This window comes from Carlito syrichta, unplaced genomic scaffold (assembly GCF_000164805.1).
Source record: "Carlito syrichta isolate Samal-C Ts95f unplaced genomic scaffold, Tarsius_syrichta-2.0.1 Scaffold313120, whole genome shotgun sequence".
NCBI classification, from domain to species: domain Eukaryota; kingdom Metazoa; phylum Chordata; class Mammalia; order Primates; family Tarsiidae; genus Carlito; species Carlito syrichta.
Window position 1 is genome coordinate 228,938 of NW_007257216.1, and position 19,819 is coordinate 248,756.

General features: G+C 38.2%; 1 protein-coding gene across 1 annotated transcript in view; it reads left to right on the plus strand.

Annotated features, from left to right (window-relative positions):
* Positions 1–19,819, plus strand: part of LIFR (LIF receptor alpha) — a 70,571-nt gene extending 50,752 nt beyond the window's left edge. The window contains exons 12-20 of the mRNA XM_008070140.2: positions 552–622; positions 3,962–4,175; positions 6,460–6,639; positions 9,649–9,750; positions 10,635–10,805; positions 13,270–13,431; positions 14,642–14,735; positions 16,851–16,929; positions 17,296–19,819. Coding sequence (XP_008068331.1) covers positions 552–622; positions 3,962–4,175; positions 6,460–6,639; positions 9,649–9,750; positions 10,635–10,805; positions 13,270–13,431; positions 14,642–14,735; positions 16,851–16,929; positions 17,296–17,919 — 1,697 coding nt within the window. The 3' untranslated portion in view covers positions 17,920–19,819. The remainder of the gene's footprint in view (positions 1–551; positions 623–3,961; positions 4,176–6,459; positions 6,640–9,648; positions 9,751–10,634; positions 10,806–13,269; positions 13,432–14,641; positions 14,736–16,850; positions 16,930–17,295) is intronic.

Consider the following 19,819-nt stretch of genomic DNA (forward strand, 5'->3'; position numbering starts at 1 on the left):
AGGTGATGAGTACCAGAGAGGAAAATAAGGGATAGGAAGGGGCTAGGGAGTGAAGACTGGCAGGCAAGGGAAGTGAAGGGAATTTTGGTTTTAAATAGGGTAGTTAGAAAAGATTGTACTGAGCTGAGATTTTTTTTAAAGAGGGAGCTGAGGAACCAAGCCACATGGCTTATCTAAGAGAAGAGAGTGCTAGGAAGAAGAAGAGAGGACACAGAAAACACAGAGAGCCTGAGGCAGATGTCCTTGGCATATCTGCATTGGGAAGCCAGTGCATGGCCAACCAAAGCTGACCTGAGTAGGGAGGTGACCTGAATAGCAAGGCAGAGGCACCCAGGAACCAACCCTGGAGGACCTGGAGAGGGATTTTTACCCATCCTAAGGGGCCTTGTGTTTTCAAAAGTTCGTAGTTTTTTCATTACTTCATTTTCTAAGGGAATGCCTCTGAGCTGCTTCATGTTCATCGAGAATTGCAAATACCAGCAAAAATGTCAAGCACCATATACATTCTGTATGTGTATCTTCAAATAGTAACTTTTCAATCTTCTTTCTAGGTCCTTCAAAGGGACCCGATACTTGGAGAGAATGGAGTTCTGATGGAAAAAATTTAATAATCTATTGGAAGGTAAATATTTCATTTTCCCTTAAATATTTAAATAACTTTATTACCGCTAAACTGTTTCACTTACATATGGTATTTTAGATATTAGGGAACTGAGTTTTCCCATGCTGGCTTTATTTGCAGCATTGCTGAGAATCTAACCTGTTCCTAAACTCCCAAATTCCTAATCACTGTTTTGGAGGGGGGGCGGCGGTGAGAAAACAGAATTTATTGAGAGGACAGAAAAGCTCCCACAGTGGGAGGTGACCTGAAGGGGTTGCCTCCCCATCACTTCTAATTCCCCAGTCATTTTAGTGAGGATCATCTGTCTCGATCTGACCACTCTTTAGTTTGACTTTTATGAGGCCAATAACAGACCTGAGAATTTCATGAATTTCATCTCCCTTGCTTTAGCCAGAAACTACAAGTTAGAATCCTCAGCATCTGTTGCATGTTTCTTTTATTAATGGGAAACTGACTTTTTACATATTTCATGTTTAATTTGTTTCCCTTCAATCGATTGTATTATAATACACCAATTATAAAATTTGACATGGTTTTGTAAAATATTTAGATGCAATATGAATTGCATTCAATTTTACTAGATATCCTCTACTTGAGTATTTTTTTGTTATATGTTTTAATATTTGTCTTATGAATATCAAAAACATGAACAATTGTTTTCTACTTTAGATTGCATACAAGCAGTCAAAACAAGATTCCTTTAAATAGTGAATTTTGTTATTGAAAGTAAGACATAAATTTTTTTAACTATGTCAAGAATTTGATTTGGTGTTCCATGCTAGGTCAATTTAAACAAATAAAACAACTCTATTGAATAGTTTTTGTTTGTCTGTTTTCAAATATAATGACTAATGTACACAGACAACTGAGAAGAGGGAAAAACCTCAGGTTACTGTTTTAACAAATTACAGGATGCTACTAAAGACCATATGCTTGGATTAAAAAGAAAAAAGTAGTCCAGCAGATGAATAGTCTCTCATTTAATCTAGCTGTTAACCAATCTCTCTTACAAAACCAGCACGTTATAATAGTATAAGTTTATCTTTTTTAACGCTCCACATAAAACATATATTCCTTCTCCTACATTTAATCATTAGTAGTCTCTAAAATGGTAAAATAAAATTGGATTCATATTAGCAAATGAAAGTACAAGTCTGTATAGCTGAGCTCGGCAGCAAAAGTGAAGACTAAGAATGAAAAGTTGACAGATGCCTTGCATAGCAAAGAATTTCATAAAGATCAGTGTTGTGTGCACCATACAAAGTCAACAATCCATCATTTTTCATTACTCTTAAATGAACAAAACCAAAATTTTTTAAGAGCAAAACATAATTTTATTTTTTACAGGAACTGTTATCAGGACAGCTCTGAGTAAAGTGCAGTCTATGTACAAGTTCATTGTGAGTTACATTGCATTGAGATTGTCTGTATTTGACTGTTGCAACCTGTTTCTAACTCTGGATTAGAAAATCCCCTGGCTACTGCCAGTTTTCTGTCATTAATTTCTTGATAACATAGCAAAGATGATACAAATTACTTCAATATAGAGAAAGTTTGGACTATTATTTTAACTAGATGAAGTTTTTGCCCAAGTACTAAAAATATTGAAGTGATTCGATTCTGACTTCATTGGTTAGGTTGATGATGCTGCCATTTGCCAAGGAAGAATATGTTTTGGTGGAAAATTATGTTGTTTGCACATAGTGAGTTTTTAAACCTGTGTCACTGGGAAATCTGAGTGAAGTCCAGTGGGCAGTGGTTTGCTGTAAGGCTCTAGAGATCAGGGAAGAGGTTGAAGCTGAGGATAGCTTTGAGTAGCACATAAATGGGTTCACGCTGGAGAGCATACGTGGCAAAAAATGGGCCAGAGTTGGAGCCCAGGTGATAGCAGCATGCAAAGAACCAGCAGAGTAGATTGGGAAGGCCAGAGGGGCAGGACAACCAACAAAAGCAGAATTACAGAAATCAGGGGAACAGGATGTTTCAAGAAGTGAGTGTTCTTGAGTATCACAGGAAGCCCACAAGTCTTAGGACTAAAACCTGCCCACTGGAGCAGGCCATAGAGCGTCATCAGAGACCTCTGCTGGAGCAGTGTTTTCAGTAGCATTAACATCACCCTGAGTCTGGATCATCTAGCCCCATACGTTGCCATAGAAGTTGGGACAATTGTTTTGAAAAACAGTTTAGCCATATAAATAAAGTTTGAGTGTTCTTTTTCTTTTGTTCAGTAAGTCCACTTTTGGGAATTCAAATTTTAAAAATTACTCCTAACTATGAAAAAGGAAAAAACTAAGTGGCACAATAGGATTCACCAAAATATTTATTGTATATTGTAAAAAATTGGGGACAACTTAAATTTCATTTATTTATGGAATAGTCAAGCAAACTTATAAAAATGCTACATGAAATAATGTATAGTACGGTAGTAACTTAAACAAATGTACATTACGGAAAAGCAAAAGAAATCTAAAACTGTGAATTATGGTTAAACAATGTTAATAAAATTCACACCTGGAAAACAACTTGAGGCAGGCTCAGTGGCTCAGCCTGTAATCCTGTGCCTTTGGGAGGCTGAGGTGAGTGGATTGCCTGAGCCCACGGGTTCGAGACCCGCCTGGGCAGCAAGACCTAATCTCTACAATAAATCAAAAAATCAACTGGGCGTGGTAGCGCATGCCTGTAATTCCGGCTACTCGGAAGGCTGAGGCGGAAGGATCGCCGGAGCCCAGCAGGTCGAGGCTGCGGTGGCCGGGAGCGGCCACTGCACTCCAGTCTGGGTGACAGAGTGAGACTCCAACGCAAAAAAAAAAAAAAAAAGAAAAGAAAAGGAAAAAAAGAAAACAACTTGAAAGAAATATCAAAATGTAAGAGTATTTGAAAGGTGGAAATATGGGAGATTTTTACTTTTTTAAAAAATCTTTTATATATTGTTCCAAGTTTTCTATAATGGGCATATATAATACTTTAAAATGAGAAAGTGATAAACATTATTAAACATGATGCCATAATTTTTTGTTAAGTAGAGCATTGCTTCTGACCACTTTTTAGAATTTTGCTTCTGAAAGATATGAAGATAAATATTGTTTTGTATTTACTTAATTTTTAAATTTCTGTGTACTATTACCATTTACAGTAAGTGTAGTATTTTTGCAGTATCATTTTCCTGATTTAGCCAGGTCTCCATGGATTTTAAATCTATGTTTCACACTGTTTATAACTTCATCATTTCTCGTGTTACCTTATTGTTAATGTAGAATCCAGTTTAGACTTGATGGCTTTAACTAGTCACGGCCACTTTTTGCAAGTTTTATAACAAATTTATTTTTCCGTTTTTCATAGCCTTTACCCAATAATGAAGCCAATGGAAAAATACTTTCCTACAATGTATCATATTCATCAGATGAGGAAACACAGTCCCTTTCTGAGATCCCTGATCCTCAACACAAAACAGAGATACGACTTGAGAAGAACGACTACATCATCAGTGTGGTTGCAAAAAATTCTGCTGGCTCATCACCACCTTCTAAAATAGCGAGTATGGAAATTCCAAATGGTAAGTGTTTAAGATAATGTAGTATATAAGAGAAGGAAAGTAAAGTAAAAAAGTGGGTGTTAGTTGATCTTACATAATGTCAGCATTCTTCTCATGTACCCTGTCGCAGATGTGTAAGGGAGGGATGAACAGATTGTCTAATATTCATTGAGACACAGTACCCTATGCATAAAATAATCACTGTACTCAATTATTTTATTGCATAATGTTGGAGAGTTACAGTGGTGGACAGTACCTTTAGGAAGAAATATTTTAACAGCTTATTCAAATATTGTTTTCAGATATCTCTCCAGGACTATGAGAGTTTATTCTAGGACAGCTAGGCTATTTGGCAAACTGTTTGGCAGGAAAAAAATATTCATTTTAATTGGCATCCTTTTTGATAAAAAATTCTGTATTAATAGGAATTCTTTATTGATAAGAAAGTCTTCCTAAAGTCTAAATTACATCTTGAAGATAGACTTTAAAAATAACTGTAGTGTAATTTTAAAATTATTTAGAGCTTTCCTTTAAATTTTATGAATTTCCAACAACTAGTTCATTCCTCCTTAGCGTCTACCTTGACAACTTTTTGAGTCATGAACTTAAATAGTCACTTCCACTTCTTCCACTTAACTCCTTTTTCCAGTCATTTGCTCTCCCCTGTTTGTTGTCCTGCTCCAGTAAGGGAGTTCCTTCCTATAACTATCTACCCCCAGAGGAAGAAAAATTGGTCCAGTTAGGGACCTTTGGGTCTTTGTGCTGTTTGAGTCAGTCATGGGATAATTAGGAAGAAGGAATGGAGAAGCAGCATACATTTTAGAGGTCCAGAGCACTAGCCAGAGCCCAGATTGCAGTGCTATGGGGAGGGCCCTGAACAGTGCTGGAGAGACACTGGGGCAGTGACATGGGGAGGCCCCGGGGCACTGCTGTGGCAGCAGCCAGGAGAAGGGTTTAGAAGGAAACTGACTAATGGCACTTCATTTTTATCTGGCACAAATAACAAAGTAAAAAAGAAAGATGTGCGAACAGCCATAAGAAGACAATGTGCTGATTTAGATGATATATTTCTTTGCTCTCCCAATGATAGTAGTAGTGATGTTATCTTTTACTTCAAGAACTATAATCCTGCCTTTCCCATGTGTTCCTCACAAGATGGTAATTTACAGAACTAACAATGGTCTGTCATCAGCTTTTAGACAATTACCAAAGCCCCAGAACAAATCCTTATTCCTTGAGGATTTCCAGAGTTGGAGCTCTGTAGCCCCAGCTCAGGTTAACATTGCGGCTTTTTAATCACTGAGCCAAAAAGCTGTTATGTCCAAAGTGCTCCATATTCGCATCCAGATTGTTGTCTTGTGTTCAGTAGTAGTTGCTTAATGAATGCAAATTTTGTTCAAAAAACCTTTCTGTGTGTGTGTGTGTGTGTGTGTTTTACTAAATCCTTATATCTAAATCAGTTAGAGAAATTACTTCTTTTTCCTGTTACTGTGGGAAATTCCCCTCTCCCTTTTGACCACATTGCCCTAACCCCACCTCATCTTGGGCCCCACTTCTCACCTTGGCCAAGACCTGGCAGGGTGTGAAATAAAACCTCACCACAGTCCCCACTCCATCTCCTGCCCCCAGCCTATGCTCCTTGTCCTGTGATATTCCCCAGGTGGATTTCTCCACTCTACCCACACCTGCCATCCCACCTCACAGCTGCCTGCATCTCAACAGACCATATGACCCCAGATGCTCCTGGTCAGCCAGAATCTCCTTCAACCCATCACTGGGGTAGGAGTCTCCCTGAAAGAAAGAGAAGGGGCTAGTTCAACCACCCCTGCCACATGTTTGTTGTGTGCCTTCTCATTGGGCCGCCTGCTCTCGGGGAGCTTGTATTCATAGTGGATGATGAGAGGAGGGCTTCTGGCTGTCCACTAGCCCTCCTCAGCCTCTCACCTCCTGACCTCTCTTTGTGTTACCATGTCCCATCCTCTCCAGTGCCCTCATCCCTGTCCTTCCCAACCCTTGATCTTCCTGTCCCAGCCCCAGCACGTCACTACCTGATCCTAGGTGCTTTTTTTTTTTTTTTGGTTTAAATCATTTGATTTCAGCTAATATGCTGATCGGGGAAGTGCCATAGTTGTTACAATAAAATCAGCATAGCAACACTTCTAATCTTTGCTAAAGATTTATCTAGTTTGAGCACTGTTTTTTTTTTAACAGTGAAGTAATTTTTATAACTCTTGCTCATTTTCCTGAGGTTTGCTTTATATTATTGTTTTCAATGCCAGTAAAATATCCTTCTTTCTTATTAAAGATGATCTCAAAATAGAGCAGGCCGTTGGAAGAGGAAAGGGGATTGTCCTTACCTGGCATTACGACCCCAACATGACTTGCGACTATGTCATTAAGTGGTGTAATTCGTCTAGGTCTAAACCATGCCTCATGGACTGGAGAAAAGTTTCTTCAAACAGCACTGAAACTGTGATAGAATCTGGTAAGCTGAGTTACAGTCTCTCAACTACATTCTCAAAAAAGAATTTTAAAAAGCAACATCGGCATGGGTGCAGTGAAGTGAGCATTCTCCTTTACAGCTGGGTGGGTGTGAATGGGCTTAATTTTCATGGAAGGTGGTTGTAGCAATATATATGTGAAGGATTCAAACCCTTGAATCTAGTAATTACTTGTCTGGGAAGGTGGTTGTAGCGATATATATGTGAAGGATTTGAACCCTTGATTCTGGTAATTACTTGTCTGGGAATTTATCCTAAGAAATAATCAGAAAACAACACAGATTTACAACTAAGAATATTTACCACAACATCACTGATAATTGTGAAAGCAACTCAAATAGCAAATGAGGGGATGCGTAAATGATGATATGTTTATAAAATGAAATGTTAAGTAGCATTAAAAATTATGTCAAAGGTTTAACAACATGGGGAAATGCTTGTGAAAAAGAGAAAACTACGAAACCATAAGCAGGGTAGTCTCACTTGTGCACCTGAGCCTTTGTTTGCTCAGGGCCCAGGTTCCTGAGGTTACGGACTGAGCACAAAAAGCCTTAGGCCCATTACCACTTTCCCTGATGGAGGGTGAGGGGTCATCTGTGTGGGAGTGGGCACAGTGTGGGTGGAGTCTTGTGTTCCCAGTACCTGGCTGCTCAGGAGCCTGTGACCTGTGGTGAGCTGCCTGTGAGGAGAGGCAGCCTGAGAAGCTTAGCCCTTGAGGAGGATTTGGTAACCTGCAGGCCAAACCATTCTTGTCCTTTGGAATTAGGGCCCTCTTCCAGTGGCATCATTCCTCTGAGAGCCGATGAGAGTGGATCATGCCTGTCCCCATGGGATTTCTGGACCCCACAGCCTGTTGGTAGTGATGCTTCTTGATCAGTCCCCTTCTGGTTCTCCCTCATGTGTTAGTGAAGTGCAGAAGAGCAAGCAGCCTGCTCATGACCTCTTTCCCAGGGAACACTTCTGGCTTGTTTACTGTGTCAGTGCCACATGGTGATGGTGAGTCCCATTCATTGACTGGGTTACCACCTATGGGTTCAGATCATTTTCCAGTTCTACTTGGAATACAGCCAAGGTCCTTCACCTGTCTAATGGCTAACATGGCAGTGGTCTTCCTAAGTTGTTCCCTTTATCCTTTCTTACAGTGTCCTTCCCTTATCAAGGTACCCAGCCATCCTCCATTCTTCTCTTTCCTGCATTTTTCCTTGCACTTCCCACCCATGGAGCTGACTGAGCCTTACATAGTTACAGCTTGTCCTTTCTCTCCTGGGCTTTCAGGATAATTGTGATTGACTGGGGTTGGGGGAGTGGATGTAGTGTCAACAGATACAAGTTTTATGTGTAGGATGTGGAGAAGTCACCCCATGATGATTGAAGAACTTTCTGTACCAACATAGATGGGCAAAGGCCCTACAGTGGTTAAGAAAACAAAGACTCAGAGAAGTTAGGTATTGTGCCCAAAGTCACAAAATTAGTATGCGATAGGATCAGAGTTCAAATTCAAAGCCATTCAAAGCTTCAAGAGACCAGGAAGAGTCTTTTATTTACTGCTGAGCTTCTAGAACAGCAAGTGACACAAAGTAGGCACTCCTCTTTTTCCTTATTCATGTCTACTCATTAAATCATCAACTCTCAACATTCCTAATGCTCTAACCTACTTAGGCTTTTTTTTTAGGTGGCAGAACCCCATGGAATATTGATAGTACATAATTTAAACATAAAATGAGGTATAGGTTTACTAATATATGTGTAGTGTAAAGTCATAACCTCAAGCATACCTTTCTCCAAAAGAAAAAGTTACGATGCTACACACAGTTGGTTAAGCTTGAGTTTCCATTAATATTTACTTAGGACTTGCCAGAACAGAGCAAACATTTAAGAAAAAAATATTGCAAGAAGAATAGTGAAAATTTAGGCAAGTCTATCCATTTTTTCTTTGGATCGTATGATATTAGAAGTTGACTGTCTCACACTGGAGTCTGTAGACCACTGGTGTTCTATGGGTGGTGTTCTATGGGCACATGATTGGAGAACAAATGCTTTAATCACACTAGAATTGTTGCATTCCACAAGTTAAACACCATGCCCCGTCCTTCCCCCCAGCATTATATTCTTCCTAGACCACCACTAATGAGCTCCTAATTGCCCTTCAAGGCCCTGATTAAATGTCACTTGTGGTAAATGTTCCTGATCTTTTTAGATCTGTCTGGTTCCTATTAAGTTTCCACAGCATCTGATATGTACCTTTATTATAGCATACTGTTAGGGTTCACCTTGTTCATCAGTCTTCCCACAACTCTACCAGTGTCTCCATGCCAGGGACCTTGTCTTGCACATCTCTGTGTTTCCCGCATTGCATATCTTGCCTTGTAGTGAGGAGGAATTTAAAAGACGTTTTTTTGAATGGACATTAAGCTACTTCATCCTTTGTCTTGTGGTGTTAACTCACTTAGGGATACTTAATGTGATGCTGTAAAGAGGAACAGACTCTAATGCCTGGTTTATTTAATGCTAAAGCTTAAAGGTAGAGTGGAAGTTTTAATTCTGTTTCTTGGAACAAGGGGAGAGAGCAGTGGTTTTTTCCTAACCCAGAAATAATATGATGTAGGGAAGAGGTATGATGTGGATCTGGAATGGATTAGTGAACTTAGTGAATGGCCCAAAATCAAAACTGGGAAGAAGTCATTATTGCCTGATTTTAAGGAACACAGTGTAAGCCTTGATCACCTTTTTTCTCTTTAAGACGATGCCATCTTATAATACTAAACTTTTCATTACAATAGAAGTGAATTTGCTAAATCTTTGTTTGGTCAGTTTTAACTCTTAATATTTACCAATTTTGAAATTACAGAAGTATTTTTATTAAGAAAATATCTTTAAGATTAGCTTTGAGTTTGGAAATTTCAGAGTAAGTTACTATAAATTTGATATTTCTAAAATAGATATTCTTGGTAGTATATATTTACAAAAGTTTACTGATTGTGTTCATCCTATAGATCAGTTTCGACCAGGTGTAAGATATAATTTTTTCCTGTATGGGTGCAAAAATCAAGGATATCAATTATTACGTTCCATAATTGGATATATAGAAGAATTGGGTAAGTTTTTTTTAGACTTCAAAGTAATATGAAAAGGTATAAACAACAATAGTAAGATTGAATTCTGAAAATAGATTGGATTAGATGGTTAGATCAATGAAATTTGATAAATTTAAAATTATTTGATTACTTCTTAATTTGTTTAATATTTATATTTCAATTTTTTGATGTCATCTAGAAAATTAAATTTTAACTTGGATGTCAAAAATATTGAATTTGCACTTACACATGCTTGAAAAATTATTAACTTATTCAGGATTATCAAAAAGAAGAGAAAGCCGGGCTCGGTGGCTCAGCCTGTAATCCCGCTCCTTTGGGAGGCTGAGGTGAGTGGATAGCCTGAGCCCATGGGTTCGAGACCCGCCTGGGCAGCGAGAACTCATCTCTACAATAAATCAAAAATCAACCGGGCGTGGTAGCGCATGCCTATAATTCCAGCGACTCGGAAGGCTGAGGCGGAAGGATCGCCAGAGCCCAGTGGGTCGAGGCTGCGGTGGCCGGGAGAGGCCACTGCACTCCAGTCTGGGCGACGGAGTGAAACTCCAACTCAAAAAAAAAAAAAGAGAAATACAGATGAAGTCTATTTGAGTAGCCACTTAAAGACTTTGTATAGGATGCTTCCCTAGATATGCGTTTTTGTATAAAACTGCTATTGTAAATTCTACCTTTGTTCCTAAAAATGTTTTTTTGTCTATGATTATTAGACAATAATGAACTTTACTATATGAATGTTTGTGATATCTCTGAAAGTTTATAATTAAATAAGGAATAAAGTTTTAATTTCAAGTTCAGTTATTTTCGACACTACAAATCTCATGGAACATGACTGTCTTACTCTGTATTAATAAACATTCCTTTAGCAATTGACTTTTTCCTTTTTTTAGCTCCAAACGTTGCACCAAATTTTACTGTTGAGGATACTTCTGCAGATTCGATATTAGTAAAATGGGAAGATATTCCTGTGGAAGAGCTTAGAGGCTTCTTAAGAGGATATTTATTTTACTTTGAAAAAGGAGAGAGAGACACATCTAAGATGAGGGGTTTGGAATCATCAGGTAAGTAAATTAGCATGAGTATGGTGTTTTTCAGAAATTTCTTTTCTTCTTTTTTTATTTTAAAGATGTGGGATACAATTCAGATTTAGGTATACAAATGGTCATCATACAGGTAAAGTTTGGGCCTCCCTTTGGTCCCCACTTCACCCGGTTTGAGATTGGGTACTCTTAATGATGTTATGTGCCCCCACTTCCCTGACAGTGTCCCACTACTGCCAATCCCTTTCTTTTTTATTTATTTATTTTTTAAGAGAACAAGTTGGAGTTTTATTAGAAGATATACAAGATAGGAAAGCTCTCAGAAGCAAGAGGGGACCCAAAAGTGGGTTGCCCACCAATCCCTTTCTTGCTGTATTATGGAAAATGTTCAGGGTCCACTTATGAGTGAGAACATGTGGTACTTAGTTTTTTGTTTCTGTGATAGATCAGAAGTTTCTCTTTTTTTATTTTTTATTTTAAATATGTGCAGTACAATTCAGGGTTAAGTATGCAAATATTCATTATGCAGATACTCTTGTCGATGAGGTGTGGTTATTTAACCACGAAAGAAAGAAAAGAGGAAAGAAAGTGTAGTCCAGCAGTTTAATACTAGTTTCCATACTGTCTAAAAATTTGGGAAATGAAAATGCAGTAGTTTTATGAAGATAAGAGTTTTAAGATTTTAGTATGTAATAAATGACATGTGTAGTCTTTCAGAAATCATTTAAGTAATTTATTCTGAAGCCTTTGATTATAAGCCTCATCAGACAGAGACCATCTCTTATTATAGCCTTAACATAGCATCTCATGATGCTTACTTTGAAAGAAAAGTCTTCTTGTACTTATAATAATGGAGGAGAAAAACTCGAGAATTCAAAGAATGGCTTCAGAGCCTCAAGTGTCATTTGACAAAGAGCCATCAGCACATTAGCATCTTCCTTAGCCGTGGCCCTTCAAAAAGCTGGGAGACTTAGCTGACTTGATTAGGGTTGTATGTACGAAATCTTAAAAAGTACAGATAATCCCTGACAGTTGGTAAGTGTATGCCCAAAGACTTTAGAGAGTTCTCAGATTTACAGATGTAAAACTGTTGATACAGATTTCTGGCTTCTCTGTAAATTGTATTTCTGTCGAGAGTCAGATGTTTCTTCTTCATAGCTGCATAACACAAGCATATAATCTTTTCACTTTGAGAGCTTTCGTTTCCCTGGATGACCTCTCCTCAGAAAGAAATAATTTTAATTATTTAATGCCTGTCTGACAAGTAGAGAACAACAATGCAGCATGGAGATGCTGACTGGGCATTAGCTAAGTCACTCCTCAGAGCAGCTGTGTTAAATGTGCACCCCCCCCCCCCCCCACCCCTCCGTCACTGAATTCTGCATTTCCTGAACCTTCAGGGTTGCTTGTGGATGAGAGCATCTCCAAATATCGAATTCCACAAACATCCAGAGTCTAGGGTAACTTTCCTCAAATACTTGAAAATTTTACACTTGGGCCAGTAAAAACTCTACCAACAGGACATGGTAGATTTGGTCACTAAAGTTAAGAGTAAGGGAAGAAAACAAAACCCCCAAACCCTCATAAACTCACAAAGAGAAAGAAAATGGAAAAGGCAAGACAAGACCAAAAAAAAAGATTCAGAAATGTTGAGGTAGAAGTAGGGCAAATGATGTAACGTGGAAAAGGATGAAATCTGGGCTGTCGCGTATCTTGGAGAAGTACCTTGATTCATGCCAGACCAGGTGTTGGAGGCAAATGTTTAGAATGAATCTGGGCTGAATCGAGGACGTTGACTAAAGAAAACATGTCAGAACTGAAGGACCTGAGTAGTCTCCCCACCGTATCTGCAGTGTTGCTTTCTGCGATTTTAGTTACCCATGGTTAACCGCAGTTCAAAAATAGGTGAGGACAGTACAATAAGATATTTGCAGAAAGAGAAAGAAACCACATTCACATAACTTCTGTTACATTGTGTTATAATTGTTCTCACTAGCCTTTCACTTGAGAATTCCCATAACACTGTCCTTTTTCTAAGTAGCCGGAAGTCATCTGTATTGATTTGTAGTCTTGCTTCATTTCAGTTTTTCACTCTGATGCATAGGCAAGGTCAGCCTGAGTGGGTTTTGGTTGTAGTGGTTTTCATGCTCTTAGTAACTGAAAGGAAAGTGACTTTTATTGATTGCTTGCTATATGTCAGGCAGTATTCTAGATGTGTAATAAAACTTTACCCAGCCCTGTGAGATAAGTCATGATATTCTATTTTATAGTGAGAGAAACTTGATTTCAGAGTGGTTTAAATAATGGGCCCAGAGCATATAGCTACTGACTGGTAGAGGTAGAACATGGCTGGCTTCAGAGTCCTTGGCTGGGGGTGGCCATAGCCTGGACCCACCTAGAAAGATAGTTGGTGTGGCAGGTATAGTTAACCATGTGTTTAAGATGGCATTGAGATTCGTAATAATATTCTTCACTTTAAAAATAGGTCGTTCTGATGTGAAAGTTAAGAATATCACTGACATATCCCAGAAGACATTGAGAATTGCTGATCTTCAAGGTAAAACAAGTTACCATCTGGTCTTGCGAGCCTATACAGATGGCGGAATGGGCCCAGAGAAAAGTATGTTTGTGGTGACAAAGGAAAATTGTAAGTTACAATTTGCTGCTCAGGTGCTTTCCATCCTTGAATGTGTAGTGTTCCTAGCAATTTGGGGTTTATATAGGAACCCCTCCCCTTCCCTTTTTTAAAAACAATTTCACTTTTTGTTGCATTTTTATGGCTGGTAGAGGGAAATGCTACAAGGCCATGAGATGATGTCATGTTTGTTCTTGTCAGTTATCTGAAGCTATTTTCAAATAAGTACCTAATAAGTACCATTAATAAGAACTTAAGCAGCCAGGCATGGTGGCTCAAGCCTGTAATCCCAGTACTTTTGGAGGCAGAGGCAAGAGGATTGCCTGAGCTCAGGTGTTTGAGACCAGCCTGAGCAACATGGTGAGACTTCATCTCTACAATAAATTTTTTAAAAAATTAGCCGGGCGTGGTGGCACATGCCTGTGGTTCTAGCTACTTAAAAGGCTGAGGTGAAAGGATCACCTGAGCCCAGCAGGTCGAGACTGCGGCGCCTCAAAAAAAAAGAATTTAATGAATTATGGATACATCTGAAGTCTAGAAGTCTAAATTCATATTGAATGTATATAATGGTCAACCTCTTAAGAATCTTTTGCTCCAGTAATCTGTGATTTTTTAACATGTTCAGGGAAAAGCGAAAGAAATATTTTAAAAAATATGTATACAACACAACACTCATAAATTAGAGATGAGAGAAGAGTGAGGCTCTGCATCTTTCAGCAACAAAGAACTTAAATTTGATCATGGGCTTATCCTCTGCCCCTTAGTTGGAGTTTACACATGGCTCCTAAATAAAACACCTAAGGACAAGTGTTTCTCTAAAGCAGCAGGTCTTAACGGGGTGATTTTGTCACTTAGGAGACACTTGGCACTGTCTGGTGTCATTTTTGGTTGTCACAACTGGGGAACACTACTAATATCTAGTGGTAATAGGCCTTCTAAACTTCCTGTAGTACACAAGACTCCTCATCCAATGAAGAAATATCTGGTCTAAAATGTTAAAAGTGCCAGGATTGAGAAACTGTGCTCAAAAGAGCTTAATACTAACATAAAAAATATTATGATCCTTGAAGTTTATATTTTAATAGTTTTTATTGTCCCTGGAGCAGTTAATTTGGTGTATTAAAAAAAAATCTACCAACCTAAATATCTTCTAATATAAATGTATTCTATACTTTATGCTAAAGATGGTGATTTTTAATATTTTCAAATACTCTCTTTTCAGCTGTGGGATTAATTATTGCAATTCTCATCCCAGTGGCAGTGGCTGTCATTGTTGGAGTGGTAACAAGTATCCTTTGCTATCGGAAACGAGAATGGTAATGGTACCTGCATTTACTCTTGCTATTTTGTTCTTAAGGGCATGATCTTTTACTTTATGTGTTACATAAATAAATGCATCTTTTTTGTTGTAACGAGTTAGTAAAAAAAATATGTTTTAGGCAGAACTAATGTTGAATTTAATATTAAGCAAGAGCATGACATATTATTTAAGGGGCTTAAACCTAATAGAGTAAAAATGTAACGTTTTCCCCACCATTTTTACTAATAATTTGAAGTAATAGAAGTTACTATTGTTAAAAAATTTTGTAGTCATCAATAATAGCACTAGCTATCTGCAAGATTAAGTGTCATTTAATGATTAAGATCTCACTTGTCTTGATGACTTACTTAGAATATCTGATTGTTTTGGCCATTTACTCATTATTCAACAAATTTGAGTTGTCTCTTCCTTGAGAAGGAGATATAGTGGTGAATAAAATAGGCATGGTTCTTATATACCTATATAGCACATGGAGGGAGAGAGACAGTAAACCATAAGCATCCAGTAAGTAAGTGTATACTTAGAGTGAGGTGGCACCAGGGAGGAAGGGAACCAGGTGCCCTGAGGAGACCATCAATGGCCATGTCACATGAGGTAGTCGGCCTAGGCCGCTCTGTGGGAGAGTCCCCAAAGGGTAAGGAGAGGGGAAAGAATGTTCCAGACAGAGAGAAATGAGGACCCCCAAATTGGAAAGAGCTTGACTTTCTGAAGAAAGTGAGAGGAGCTATGTGGCCAGGTGAAGCTGGAGTGAGTGGTGTGAGGTGAGGTGAGGTAGGCAGGGGTTCAACAGGAGAAAATACTGTGCACATGGTTACCTGGCAGGCACTGTCCTGGGCTGGGCAAGGGACCAATGACTGCATTCATGCTCATACAGGTCCTCTCTGACCTTAAAAATGTCCTCATTTGACAAAGAAGAGGCAATACTGGCTTATACATCAAAATTGCAATAGTTGTAGAACAATAGAATAGTCTATTTCGGTAGCCATATTCTCATTACCAAAAATTACTTTTTAAAAACAATAATTTCAGCCAGGCTCGGTGGCTCAGCCTGTAATCCCGCGCCTTTGGGAGGCTGAGGTGAGTGGATTGCCTGAGCCCACGGGTTCGAGACCCGTCTGGGCAGCAAGACCTCATCTCTACAATAAATTAAAAATAAAAAAAAATCAGCCGGGCGTGGTAGCGCATGCCTGTAATTCCAGCTACTTGGAAGGCTGAGGCGGAAGGATCGCCGGAGCCCAGCAGGTTGAGGATGTGGTGGCTGGGAGCAGCCACTGCACTCTAGTCTGGGCGACAGAGTGAGACTCCACCTCAAATAAATAAATAAATAAATAAATAAATAAATAAATAAATAAAAAATAATAATTTCAATACAAAAAAATGGACAAAGTAAGAAGGGAGTTTAGAAGTTAGAGCGTTTCAGGTTTACATTAACAGAGTTATTTTTTCTTCAGGAATTTCAAATAATAAAGCTATTTTTAATAGATGTAAATATACAAACATGATATGACACTGACTGGGCAAATCTGATTTTTGACGGCACTTAGTTTTCCTTAAGATGAATAGCCTTTTGTTTTCTTAGCACAGCCTGCAGAGTACTCATGTCATAGGGTTGTCACCTTTATCACTCACTTTGTTTTGAGCATGTTGATCAAGCAGGTGCACAGTGCCACAGCTTTCCTAGCATAGTCCAGATCCTGTTATGGGCAGTGGAGGACTTCATCATGCAGATGTATTTCCAAGTCATTGATTGTGCTTAATCTAGTTTGCAATTGAAAATTTTAGTTACATGTACAATGCCCATATTTGACTTTGGACTTGATGGCACAGTCACTATTTTAATTATTTGCTTTCCATTTTCATGAGATACTTAAAATATTGTAATTGTAGAAGTAGAATTGTTTATAGCTTTCACATCGGAACTTCTCAATGCATTATATAGAAAGCTCTAGTGAATGATCTCACACTAACATCTTTCTTTTTTATCTCAGATGTTCATTAAAGTATTCATAAATACTAAATTCAAAAAATACTTCATAATGTATTAACTTGTTTGTTATCTAATTGATAATCTTATAATTATTAAATTTTCCTGATATTTCTTTATTTAAAGGATTAAAGAAACCTTTTACCCTGATATTCCAAATCCAGAAAATTGTAAAGCATTGCAGTTTCAAAAGAGTGTCTGTGAGGTAATCTTTATTTTCTTACTTTTATCCAGTTTCCATTTTCCTTTTGTGAAACATTTTAAACATGCAAATGTCAGCCTAATTGAAAAGTATTGAGAAAATTGCATGCTTTCACATCTGCTCAATTTCTAAAATTATTAATTTTAAATTGTTTAGACCATGCTCTTTTTGCCCCACTACTATTAGTAGCAAAGAAAATATTGATACAGAGGAAAAACATGGCTTTGCTTTTGTGTGCACTAAGAGTAGTAGAGACACACATTCACAAGCAGATGTAGGGGAAAATCAAATGATGCCCCTTTCTGTAGGAGGAGCATTGCAATAGCATTTAGTGCTGTTCTTAATCACAGGTTTTACATATATTTCTAGGGAAGCAGTGGTCTGAAAACATTGGAAATGAATCCTTGTACCCCAAATAATGTTGAGGTTTTGGAAACTAGATCGACATTTCCTAAGATAGAAGATACAGAAATAATTTCCCCGGTAGCTGAGCGTCCTGAAGATGGCTGTGATGCAGAGCCTGAAAACCACGTGGTTGTGTCCTACTGTCCACCAATCATTGAGGAAGAGATACCAAATCCAGCTGCGGATGAAGCTGGAGGGACTTCACAAGTCATTTACATTGATGTTCAGTCAATGTATCAGCCTCAAGCAAAACCAGAGGAAGAACAAGAAAATGACCCTGTAGGAGGGGCAGGATATAAGCCACAAATGCACCTCCACATTAATTCTACTGTAGAAGATACAGCTGGAGAAGATGACTTAGATAAAACTGCGGGTTACAGACCTCAGGCAAGTGTAAATACATGGAACTTAGTATCCCCAGACTCTCCTAGATCCACAGACAGCAACAGTGAAGTTGTCTCATTTGGAAGTCCGTGCTCCATTAATTCCCGGCAATTTTTGATTCCTCCTAAAGATGAAGACTCTCCTAAATCTAATGGAGGAGGGTGGTCCTTTACAAACTTTTTTCAGAACAAACCAAATGATTAACAGTGTCATTGTGTCACTTCAGTCTGCCATCTCAATAAGCTCTTATCACTAGTGTTGCCGCGTCAGCACTGGGCTTTCTTGGAGGGACCCTGTGAAGTATTGTTAGTGAGGTAAACTTCACTACATGTAAGTTACACTGAAAGTGTTAATGTGCTCTTAATGTAGCCTAAAAGCCAAAGTATAGTGACTCAGAATCCTCAATCCACGAAACCCAAGATTTGGAGCTCTTTGTGATCGAGCCAAAGAATTCTCACGTGCTCTACCTTCAAGAAGCATTTCAAGGCTAATAGTTCATACATGCAAACAAATCCCACCGCAACTGTTTTCTGTTGTTAATGGTTTTCTGAAATGTATACTTTATGGAATTGCAAGTGAATTTGCAGGCAAGGAAGAAAAATGTCAGTAACAGATGATGTTTATTTGCCTGAAATTTACTCATTTCTAGATGAAAACCAAGCACAGATTTTAAAACTCTAAAGATTATTCTCCTCCATCCACAGCATTTACAAAAATTAATATAATTTTTTAACATAGTGTTTTGTTTGATAAAGTATGCTGATTTCTGTGCCTACTGTATAATGGTTATCAAACAGTTGTCTCAGGGGTACAAACTTGGAAAACGAGTGTGACACTGACCAGCCCAGGAACAGAATCGTGTTTTCTTGCTTTGATCGGTTTTTCAGACTTTTCCATTATTTTTTTGGTTTTATACTAGCTTCCATTATTTCAGTTGGTTGCCTTGATTTTTAAAATTTAAATTTCTAAGACTATAGACCTAAGGTTGTTTTGTTTTGTTTTTTTGAAAAAACATTTTACTTTGTGATAGTGTCAGCTTTATGAGCAAATTCAATATTATTCATAAACATATAATTCCAGTGATTTATTATGTGAGGTAACTACAATGCAATATCTAGTGGCATTGGCTGTCCATATAGTTCTGATTGGCTTTGGTTTCTCTCGAGAAGTCCATGCCATTGCGCCCGGTTACCCAGCAGCAATGATCTTTGACACCTCCCAGAAGATGTTCCTTCTGCTTATGAATCTTTCCACATCCTTCCTCTTAAATGATCATCATTCCAGACTATCTGATCCAGTCCTCCAAATGTTGAATATGTAGAAACTAAAGAGAGAATACTTCTTACAGGAATAGTTACCCAAAGGCTTTTTCATAGCAAATGTCACAAATCAATCTGAATCCACAAGCATACCTTTATTACAGGTGCAGTGATTGCTTGGTGAGCTTTGCAGAGTTGTGTGTTTCAGCACAGCATCCTCTGCTCACCCTTATTTCCTATTTCTCGTAAATGATGTCTAGAGTTATTGTGGTTCTTGGGAAAGCAGAATGAAAAACTAAAAGTGTATTTTCTATTTTCCCTGCTTTCAGGTTGTCTGAGTATTTTGTCTTTTGATCATCAAGGCAAAAGTACTTGAAAATTTAAAATATACAAATAAGATATGTTTGTTTTTTAATTATCTGAGAGTCTGTAATGTATTTGAAAATAATTGATCAATTAATTTTTCTCACGCTTATATTGTATCTTTTTAAAGTCATGTGGAAAAGCCACTGGGTGACAAGGGACAAAATCTGCTTAGGTACTCTGTGTATGAACCCTGGTTTTAACTGCTAGGATTCGACTCAATTTCTGAGCTTCAGGATATATGGCTACGTGGAATGAAATGCGATTAATTATGTATATACATAGTATACTAAAACTATATAATAGTTCGTAGAAATTTTCACTAATGAAAAATGTATCACACCAGAGCCATCCCTAAACAGAATTTTCTCTTGTCTTCCTTTTTATCCTCTTGGACTCCTTCTCTTTGCTTCCACCTCAGACACTCAGACCTGGGGCTGCCTTCTCTCCCTCCTGAGTTTACCATTACCATACTCCCTCGC